The sequence below is a fragment of the Sarcophilus harrisii genome, chromosome 4, assembly GCF_902635505.1.
Source record: "Sarcophilus harrisii chromosome 4, mSarHar1.11, whole genome shotgun sequence".
Classification (NCBI taxonomy): Eukaryota; Metazoa; Chordata; class Mammalia; order Dasyuromorphia; family Dasyuridae; genus Sarcophilus; species Sarcophilus harrisii.
The window spans coordinates 321,790,128-321,801,764 of NC_045429.1; the positions used below are offsets into that span (position 1 = coordinate 321,790,128).

Here is an 11,637-nt window from a genome sequence, read left to right on the forward strand (position 1 = left end):
CAAAAGATAAAAGGCTTTAGTTCCTATCAGCACTATATGGCAGAGACACTACAAATACCTTCACACCATACGTTAACTTCCAGGTACCACACGATAGAGAAATGATTCCTTTTTCAAACAGTTCACAAAGCGCTAATATCACATATTAAATTACTTCTAACGCTTCAAGGAAAACCAGGAAATGTTTTTTTCTGCCAAGAACATCCGAGCTCTCCCCCTCCTTCAAAATAATCACACAACATCCCTTCAGAAGAAGGCTTTAAAAACTTTGGTCACGAGCTTGTCTACAGGGTGCTACGGCACACCCTAGAAAGCATCAAACTGCCTCAATTTCAGGGGAGCGGGACCAAGCCGGTTTCGGAGGACAAAGCCTGCTGAGCCAGGATTAAGGGGGAAAATCTCTGCCACGCTATTGGGTGACAACGGGGCTGCAAAGGGTAACTTGCAGAAGACAGAGACTTGTAGGCGCTGAGGTGGTCTCCTCCGCAGGAAGCGGCCTCGGCCCCCCTCCGGAGGCGGGGGAGGGGGAAAAGGGGGACTTCTAGTGACACCCCCATCACCGTCCCCGCTTCCACCTAGCTCCTCGCCTCCCACCCCCACGACTGCGGACCGAGAGAGGAGAGCAAAGGTGACAGCGGAAGTTAAGGCCCGGGATCTGGGGAGACCAAGAGGACTTCGGGCTCTTCCTGCAGAGCCCGGTTCCCCTCGCCACCTCCTCCCCCGCCCCCCGGCCCGCCGGAGAGACACGTCGTCATTGCGGCCCGGGCCCGGCCAAGCCCACGCCACCCAGGATACTCTCCAGGCCCAGGCTGTCTCCGAACCGTCGGTTTCCCTTCGACCCGGCAGGAGGAAGCTCATTTTCCTTGTTCTCCTCTCCGCCGCCGCGTCCCCCGCCGCCGCCGCCGCCGCCGCCACCGCCGCCGCCGCCGCCCGGGACCTGCTTCTCCGCTGCCATCTAGCCGCTCTGCCGCAAAGCAGGACGGGAAAGAGGAGGCGAGGAGGGAGAATCGGATCCTCCGGGGCCGGCAGATACGGGGCTGACGGGATCGTGGCGGGCCGGATGGTGGAGGACCCGGCGTAACACCGCCAATGAACTGAAGCAGTTGCTACCGCCTCTACCCCGCGCAGGCGCAGTGCTTCCAGATGTAGCTCCTTGAGGGCACGCCGTCCTACCTCCAAATTACACAGGCGCTGACTGGAAGCTTCCAGTTAACTCATTCAGTCATTCATTTTGTTTGTTTGTTTATGTACTCGTCTTTCAGTCGTTTCGGAATCTTCGTGACTCCTTTTGAAGTTTTCTTGTCAAAGATAACTGGAGTGGTTCACCATTTCCTTCTCCAGCCCATTTTACAGATGAGGAAACTGAGACAAACAGTGTTAGGTTTACGTGACTTGGCCCATAAACGTGATGTGGAGAATCACTTTCTTTGTGCTTTATCTTTTAGATTTTTTACCTTTTCTCAGGCTTTTCCCTATACCTGGAATTTCATCCATATTTTACAGGAGGAAAAGCATCTAGAGTAGGAAGGTACCTCAAAGGCAGTTTATTGCGACCCCCTCCTTTTACAGATGAGGAAACTGAGGCCCAAAGAAATTAAGGGATTTGACCAAAGTCACCCTGAAAGTAACCATCAAAAGCAGGATTGACTCAAAGTCTTCCTCTCTGCTTGTTGAATTCTAACCCATTACTTAAAGCTCAACTCAAATGCTCCCCTTCTCCAAGAATCCTTTCTGGGTGCTGGTCAGTCAGGAACTTCCCTTTCTCCCTACAGAATTTTACTTTGCATGTCTCTAAATGACCATAAGTCTTCGGTTTTATTTAAAGTTTAAATAACTTTGTATCTTTCCCATAGCCTAGCTCAAAGTAAGTTTATGGGAAGAATATCCTCATAGACTGAGAATATATTAATGGCAAGCAAGGCTATGTGCCAGCAGCAGTGCCAAAATATCCATGGGGGAAAAAAACCATATCAGTTCCCATTCTTTTTCACTCTCAGGTTCAGTTCTTTATTAACTCTTTCTCCAGAATAAATAAAATATTCTAGCTGGCATACTCTGAAATAGACTCAGAAATTACCAAAATTGTAAACTCTTTCTCAAATGGACTCCTTGCCTCTAGTTTAATAGCAGTTATTAAAATGAAAAAAAAAATACACATTTTTTCAGCTATGTTCTGAAGAAATACATTTCATGAAGTGTTTTTTTTTTTATGAAGAAATAGATTTCATGAAGCTTTTTTTTTTTTTTTTTTTTTATAAATTACTATTTATTTATGGCATGCTGTAGAACACTGTATTACAAAGGGCTATAACATTTACCAAAGAATATTTTGGGGTTAAGAGAAGAAATAGAAACCATAACTAAAGAAAAAAATCTGTTTTGAGAGCCAGGAAATTTTCTGGGCTATGGTGTCTACTAGATTATATCAGAATCTTCTTCATTAACAGAGAAGAGTGACTATGTAATAATGTCTTACATTGCTAGTAGAGATTTTGATGCTTGCTTCACTAAAATTTCTATTCTTCCTTGTAATTGCAGTGAGATTGCTTAAGTTTCCCCTCCTGGAACAAGGAAGGTTAAAAGGGAATGACTTTATTGGAATTTTTTTCCATTTCATAATTCTGTTTATCAAATAGTTATTTTCTTTTTTCCATTTTGCCAAAACTATTTTTTAAGGAGTGATTTTCTTCAGACAATTTCTGTGTTTCCTTTTCCAAAGTTCTCATTTCTTTTTCCTGTTTTTCTGTTAACTCTATTTTAAAATTCTTTTTTAATTCTTCAAGTGAGTCTTTTGAATTGGAGAGCAACTCATATCACACATTAAGGCTTTATCTGGAGGTGTTTTGCTTTTAATGTCCTCAGGGTTTAAGGTCTGTTCTTCCTTCTCTCCACAATAACTATGTATAGGCAGAGTTCTTTTTGCTTTTTTGCTCATTTTTAAAGGTTGAGATCTGCTCTTAGGGCAAAGGGGAGATTGCCCCAAGCTTCCTCTATAGGTGACAGTAGCTTCACACTCTCCTAGAGCCAGGGTTGCTGTCTTCCTTCCCCTGCTAAGTGGGCGTGGCCAAGTTCCATTTTATTCTGGGGTTTAATGGCTTACTATTTGCCTTCTGTATTTGTGTTGGAGGTCTCATAGCTAACCTGCTGATCCACGGGCTTCTGAACCAGGACAGAGTAACCAGTGTGCTGTATTTTGGCAAGAACCTCCCACTAGAATCCCTTGGCATGGGGAGGTCTCTCCACCTTAGGCCTCCCTACACTGGGCCTGTGCTGGACCATGTTCCCCTGCCCAATTGAGACAGACCTTTTCTGAAATTCTTCCAAAATATCTTTTGCCCTTTAAGCAGTTTTGAACAAAAAATGAACTGCTATGAAAATATAAAAACGATATCACTTTATAAAAGATGTAAGATGATTCCTCACTTTTATCTGAATCCTTTGATAGCTTAAAGAAGATCAAAATAAAGACTTTGACTTATTAAAACCTGAAAAATATGAGTATAAAGAAATAGTTTTAAGGATACAAAAGATCATTTTGGACCTTGCTAAGGTATTTAGAGGTTTTTAGATACTAGGTACTATAGTTCCTCAGCTCATTTATATATTACTGTTTTATTAGTTAAAGGTAGTGTAAGAGTTAGAATTAAGGTTAGACTAAAGCAGAGTTCCAGATCAGTTTATTAATAAAGCATGAATTTACAAGTGAATAGGATCCTAACTTCTTCAACAGAGTTAAGACGTTAAATGATAGTTTTGGGGAGTCCAGAACAAAGAATGCCAAGCATGCAGTCAAGAAGATTTGAATTCAAGTCTAGCTTCAGATATTTCTAGGCACTTAACATTGGTCACCTCAGTTTCCTCATTTGTAAAATAAGTTGGAGAAGAAAGTCGCAAATCACTCATGTCTTTGCCAAGAATTATGAAGAGTATGACTGACATAACACAACTCTAATGGAACAAAGAACAGGATTTTATAGGTGGGGAACAAGTTATAATTGATGAAAAAAGTTTGACACAATAAATGGAGGAATCAAAATGATTGGTTACAGAACTGAAACATGGGGGACAATGTGATTGATTGAAGACTGGTGATGAGAGACTAACAACAATCCCTTCCTTCCCTCCTGTGTCTGAACAAACAATGTTCATTGTTTGAGTCTACATGCCAGGTTAGAGATAGTGGACCAGAGTTCAGTGACAAACTAGGTATCCTTGAAGGATAACTTGATAGTATTTAAAAAAATAGATAAAACACTTACATGAACTGTTACTGAGTGAAGTTAAGCAGAATAAGGGAACTCTGTAGACAATAACCACAATATTATGTGATGATCAACTATGATAGACTTGGCTCTTCTCAGCAATGCAACGAGACAATAGACTTGAGATGGAAAATGCGATCCACATTCAGAGAGAGAATCATGGAGACTAAATGCTGATTGAAGCATACTATTTTCACTTTTTTTATTTGTTTGCTCTTTCTCTTTCATGGTTTTCCCCTTTTGTTCTGATTTTTCTTTTACAATATGATTAACATGAAAATATGTTTAAAATGATTGTACACATATAAATCTATACCAGATTACTTGCTGTTTTGGGAAGGGGAGAGATAAAGGAGAGAGGAAGAAAAGTACTTGGAATTCAGAGTCTTACAAAAATGAATGTTGGAAACTATCTTTATATGTAATTGGAAAAATAAAGTACTATTGAGAAAAAGAAAAAGAAAAAAACCTAGACCAGAATCACTAGTGTCTACCTGCTTCCTTTAAGGTTAATAGATTTCTTTGACAACAAGACTAGAACAATGATTAACAAGAGAACTAGATTTGTAAACTTAACACTTTACAAGCCAGCTAATTTCTGAATTAAGCTCAGAGGCAAAGAACCATAATTTAGGACAAAATAAATTAATTGTTAAGTAGGATCAGTTTTTAAAAAAGATACAGAATCAATCTGTCTCAATGTAAAACGAAAAAAAAATTTATAAAGGAGAAATATAATTAACCAAATATTGAGGGATGATTTTTTAAATGGACTATTGATTTAATGGGGAAAATTTGGTGAATTGTTACCTTTGAAGTGAAAGGGGAGTCACTGAGAGTCAGAACACTCTGACTGAATTACATTAAGCCATTGAATTACATGGGAATTACATGAGAGGAAACTTTGAAAAACAGCAACAGCATCCTGGTGTCAAAAAGGCTTCAGCTGCTAGTTCCTGTAGAGCTGATTGGAGACTTTAGTTTAAGTTATTGCTCTTCCATACCACATAAAGCTTAAGGGATGTGAAACTTCTTAGAAGAATGACTTTTCCTTTTCATTCCCCTCTGAGATGGAATAGTAGAAAGGGGAAAGACAGGTACTGCTAGTGCTTTGCTGTACAAGGAGAACTTTCTAAGCTAATATGTCCTATGCTGAGAAATCAACCTGTGCAGTTTGCTGAGACTTCTGTTCTGATTAGACAATGTAGTATCAGAGTGAATGAGTATCTGGCTGGTCCAGACTATTTTGTTTCTAGCCTGATTTAAAGGGAACCAGAACCATTATATTCCTATTGAGATAACATTTTAAAAATCAGTTTCTCAGATTACTTTCAAAAGTAGAGATAGAGGATGATAGCTATTAGGTGAGTAGATCAAGCGAAATTTTTCTTTGAAGGATGGGAAAGATAGATGTAGAGATATTTGTAGGCAAGAGGAAAGGAGTCAGAAAACTGGGAAAATCTAAAGATTGAAGAATGGAGATGAAGGTGGGACAATCTGGTTGAGAAGATAGGATAGGATGGGATCAAGAGTATGTGTAGAAGGCTTTGACAAATATTAACAAACATAAACATTTTCTTATACAAAGAACAAATATTTTATTTATGACACTATGAATTTTTATCACCTACATCTTGATTTTTCTTTAAATGTATGTATTAATTTTAGTTCCAACACTTCTATGACTTATCTGTATCTATTTCTAAATCTTCTGCTCCCTTCTGTGTATTTTTAAATATCTCACTGATGCTCTCTTGAGCATCTTCATCTTTTTTTTGGGGGGGGAGGGTGAGGGGATTACTGTCACTACCCCAATCTTCCTCCCATAAGATTCCCTAACATTCTCCCCTAAGAAGAAGCCTTTCATTGTTATAAATAAGTATTGTCAAACAATACAATTAACATACATTTTTCATGCATGAAAATGCTTGTCTTTAGTCTATTACTTCTTTGCCAAAAGGTGGCGAGAATAATTTATCATTAATTTTTTAGAGTCATGATTAATCACTGCTTTGATAATAGTAAAGTCTTTCTTTAGGGTACTGTACTAGGATAAATAGTTCTCCTGTTTTTTGCTTTAGGGTACTATACTAGGATAAATAGTTTTTGCTTATATCATTTTTGATTACTTCAAAAAAATCCTCCGATTAAAGCATATGCACCAATTAAATGATTAAAAAAAAAAGTTTCAATATGGCTTCCCTAATTGTTGGATTCATTCATAGCTCCAAACAAATTTTTATTAGTGTGCTTTTCCTCTCCCATTCCTTCCAAGAAATCCCTTCTAATTGGTGAGATAGAACCTTTTTTTTTTTTGATAGAACTTCTGATTTAGGTTTTGTTTATTTGTTTTTGCATTTCTCTTATTATTGTTTTTTGGAGTATTTCCCTTATGGATGTTGATAATTTTTCTTTGATTTTTGGGGAATTGTCTGTTAAATAGACTTTGACTTATTGGCTAATGGGTTTGTTTTTACATATTTCTATTAATTCCCAATATGCTTTAAAAATTAGACTTTTAATAGGGAAATTTGATGCAAAGATTTTTTCCTCCACTTCATTATTTCCTCTCTAATTTTAAACTACCTTGATTTTGGGCTAAAACTTCAATTTTGTATAATGAAAAATTTCCATTTCATTTGCTGTGATCCTCTCTATCCCTTGTTTCCTCAGAGTTCTGTTCCTATCCATAGAACAGGAATATAAATGTATCTTTTTTTCTGATCCTCTAATTTTTTTATGTGACCTTTTATATTTAGGTTGTGTATTCATTTAGAACTGTTATGGTGTACACTGTGAGATATTGCTCCAAATCCAATTTCTTCCATACTTCTTTCAGTTTTCCTAGCAGTTTCATAGAATAGTAGGTATTTACCCAAATAGTTAAAGCAATTGGGTTTATTGAATACTATGTTACTATAGTCAATTGTTTCTGAATCTTGGATATCTAATAAATTTTTCTATTTTCTAACCAGTACCAAATATTTTTTGATGATTACTACTTCGTAGTATAGTTTAAATTTTAGTACTACTAAGTCACCTTCCTTACCACTTAAAAAATGTTTTCCTTGAGATTCTTCATACTTTATTCCTCCTGCTTTCCTCTACTACTATTGTAAAAGTGGAAGGGGACTACCTAAGTCTGAGATACATTTTAAAATTTTGTTTTATGGGATGCCATGACTACTTCATCACTTGGTAACAATTCAACTAATGACTTAGTTCTCTCTGGTTAGATAAACTGGGCCTTGGAAATAGGTTTGATCTGTTTCTGGTCATACTCAAAGCCTTTCCAGCATGGTACATTCTAGGACTTGGCTTGTACTGACATACCCTTGGAGAACTGAGGATCAACTTCATACTGTAAAGAAATATTGCAGTAGGACTTTATAGAGACTGCATTGTTTAAATTCTCTGTTTTTTTGTTTTATTAATCGTGATAAATTATACTTTTGTAAAGACTCATCCATTTGACTCAATATAATTTATTTTGGCATATAACTTGGCAAATTAATTTCTAAGAATTGACTTTTTTCCTTTTCCTTTGTTATGAATTTCTTTCCCTTTTTGATATTAGTAATTTGGGTAAAAGTTCATCTGTTTTCTAGGTGTTTTTTTAAAACCTCCTAGTTTTATTTGTCAGTTTAACATGTGGTATTTTCTTTCAATTTTGTTAATCTCTTTGATTTTTCAGAATTTCTAGTTGTCTAGTTGCAGGGAGGTTATTGTTGCATTCCATGTGTGTGTGTGTGTGTGTGTGTGTGTGTGTGTTAATTGCATTCATTAATCAGTTCTTTTTCCCTTTGGTAGAGGAAAGTGTTTAGTCATTAAAATTTGCCCTAAAGATTACTTTGATTGTGTACCAAACATTTTGGTATGTTTTCTCATAGTTACCATTTTTGTTGATGAAATTGTCTATTTTTCCATGATTTTTGCTTGACCTATGAATTCTTGAAGACAATTTTTTTTTTTTTGCAATTAAGTTTGAATCCCTTCTTCAAAGGCCCTGTATTGATTATAATTTTTATTGTATTATAGTAAGGGATATGTTTAGTATTCTGCTTCTTTGTATCTGTTTTTTATTTTTTATTTATTTTTTATTTAATAGCCTTTTATTTACAGGTTATATGTATGGGTAACTTTACAGCATTAACAATTGCCAAACCTCTTGTTCCAATTTTTCACCTCTTACCCCCCCACTCCCTCCCCCAGATGGCAGGATGACCAGTAGATGTTAAATATATTAAAATATAAATTAGATACACAATAAGTATACATGACCAAACCGTTATTTTGCTGTACAAAAAGAATCAGACTCTGAAATATTGTGCAATTAGCTTGTGAAGGAAATCAAAAATGCAGGTGGGCATAAACATAGGTTTTGGGAATTCAATGTAATGGTTTTTAGTCATCTCCCAGAGTTCTTTCTCTGGGCGTAGCTGGTTCAGTTCATTACTGCTCCATTGGAAATGATTTGGTTGAACTCATTGCTGAGGATGGCTAGATCCATCAGAACTGGTCATCATATAGTACTGTTGTTGAAGTATATAATGATCTCCTGGTCCTGCTCATTTCACTCAGCATCAGTTCGTGTAAGTCTCTCCAGGCCTTTCTGAAATCATCCTGTTGGTCATTTCTTACAGAACAATAATATTCCATAATATTCATATATCTCTGTATCTGTTTTTGAGGTTTTTATACCCTATCATATGGTTAGTTTTTGCTAAAGTGCCATTTTCTCTCAATAATCCTCTTTTATATTTTTCTACTTTCTAATCTATATTGTTATCCTCATGTATTTATTTTGGTGAGGAATGAGTTTGTTCTGGACATGGGGAATGGTTGATGGGAAGGAACTGAGATGGAACAAAAAGGTCAGCTTATCTAGATCACAAAACATAGAAGAAGCAAGGTATAATGAAACTAGAAAGATAGGCTGAAGCCAGATTGCCAAAGATCTTACAACCTAAACTAAGGATTTCAAATTTTATACTCCAGGTAATTGGGAGCCACTAGGGCTCACTGAAGAAAGGAGTAACATGGTCAGATCTGTATGTAAGGAAAATTACTTGTGCAAAAATGTATAGGATGAACTTGAGTGGAAATAGACTTGAAATAGTCTGCTATAAGGGAGTTTAAATAATCTGGATGAGAAGTAATGAGGGCCTGAAATAAAACTGTGGATATATGAGTAGAGAGAAGAGGTTGGATAGGAGAGATGTATGAAGGTAAAAGATTTAGTAACTGATTGAATATTGTGGGCTGAGGGAGATTGAGGGTAACACAGAGGTTATGAACCTGAGAGACAGGAAGAATGATGATACCCTTAACAATAGGGAAATTTAGAAAAGTGGTGGGTTGGGAGATGAGAGGAAGGATATAATGAGTTTTATTTGGGACATAACAAGTTTTGATATTTCTAAGATATTCAATTTGAAATGTCTAATAGGCAACTGCAACTTGAGGCAACTCTTAAGACAGAGAGACTGTGCTAGATATGGAAATCTGTGAATCTTCAGTGTAGCAATGATAACACTCTATGGAAGCTGATGAGGGAGAAGTTGAGAATGAGGGGGAGAAAAGGAGAGGAAGGAAAGAGAGGGAGAGAGAGAGAGAAAAAGAGAGGAAGAGGAAGAGAGGGGAAAGGAGAGGGAGAGGAAAAGGAAGAGAGGGAAAAGGAGAGGAAGAAGGAGAAACAGAGAATAAAGATCCTACCACAAAATCTTGGGGAACATTTACAATTATGAGGTATGAGTAGCCAGCAATGGAACTGAGGGGATTAGACAAATAGGAGGGCAACCATGAGAAAACAATAGGACAAAATCCCCCAAAGGAGACAATATGGTGGAAGAGAGGTGATTAAAAGTGTCAAACATAGCAGATGGGTCAAAAAGAATGAGGATTGGAAAAGGCTATTTTAAACATTTATTGATAATTCTTGAGCGAACAGCTTCAATTGAGCAATGAAGTTAGAAACCAGATTTCAAAGGATTAAAAAATGAGTGAGAGAACAAGTGAAGGCATCCAGTTTATAAAGTTTTTTTTTTTTTTTTTTTTTCTGGGAGTTTGGCTGAACAAATGGAGGTGGAGGATGAAAGCTTGAAGTGATGGTAGGGTCAAATGAAGGTTTTTGAGGATAGGAAGGACTTGAGCATGTTTGAATGCATTATTATCTATCATATCTTCATACATCTTCCTCCCTTTGCCACTAGCTACCTCTTTACATAAAGGTGGTGAAAGAAAAAAAGTGTGATTGGAAGTAAAGATCTTTAATTGATCTATTTCCACTTGAATGCCTCTTCCCTTTTCTACTTTTCTTTCTACTTTTTCTATTTTCTGATTTTTAGTTTATTTCTTTTCTATTAATCCCCCTTTTGTCTCATAAGAAGTTTGTTTTATTTTTAACTATTTCCTTTTTTTAATAATAGCTTCTTATGGGGCCAGCTAGATAGCACAGTGGATAGTGCTTTAGCCCTAAAGTCAGAAGGACCCTAAATTCAAATCTGGTCTCAAACACTTAACATTTCCTAGCTGTGTGATCCTGGGCACTTAACCCCAATTGCCTTAGCAAATAATAATAATAGCTTTTTATTTTTCAAAATACAAAGATTGTTTTCAACATTCACCATTGCAAAACTTTGTGTTCATATTTTTCTCTCTCTCCCCTCCACTCCCCTTCCCTAAACAGCAAGTAATTCAATATAGATTAATTTATGCTCAATTCTTCTAAACATATTTCTACATTCATCATGCTGCACAAGAGAAATCAGATAAAAAATGAGAGAAAAAAACAAGCAATTAAACAACAACAACAACAACAAAAGATGAAAATACTATGTTGTGATCCACATTCAATCCCCATGGTCCTTTCTCTGGATGTAGATAGCTCTCCATCACAAGTCTATTGGAATTCGTTGGAATCACCTCATGTGTTTGTAACTATTTTCTCTTCAATTTTATTTTTTCTCTCTTGATCCTTAGATCCACCTGTTTTTCTCTTAAGTGTATAGCATTACTATAGCAATGATCCCTTTATTTAATGATGCAAAGATAGAATGGACCAGATTAAAATCCTGTGAAGCTCAAAAGGTTGGGGGAGCTATCCATTCCCTTAGCAACTATAGTAACTAGCAGAGATCAAGAGAGACTATAATAGCAGTAGCTGAGCCTATCAAGAAGCCAGTTTTAAGAATGGATCTACTTGACCCAACCCAGAAGCAGATTGATCTGTCAACTGAGACATTGAATCTACAAGAAGCCAATTTAGTTGGAAAAGAGAGCAACTTCTTCATTAGCAATACCACATCCAGAAGTGAACTTTGAGAGAATGAAAGGTTTAATTGAGTCATGAAATACCCTTCTATCCCATACATAA

The 11,637-nt window shown here is 36.8% G+C and overlaps 1 protein-coding gene across 1 annotated transcript in view; it reads right to left on the bottom strand.

Moving 5' to 3' along the window:
* The window catches only part of SRP68 (signal recognition particle 68), a 63,333-nt gene extending 62,191 nt beyond the window's left edge, over nucleotides 1-1,142 (bottom strand). Inside the window, exon 1 of the mRNA XM_031965850.1 lies at nucleotides 796-1,142. Within this exon, the coding sequence (XP_031821710.1) occupies nucleotides 796-955 (160 nt within the window). The 5' untranslated portion in view covers nucleotides 956-1,142. The remainder of the gene's footprint in view (nucleotides 1-795) is intronic.
* Between the last annotated feature and the right edge of the window lie 10,495 nt (nucleotides 1,143-11,637).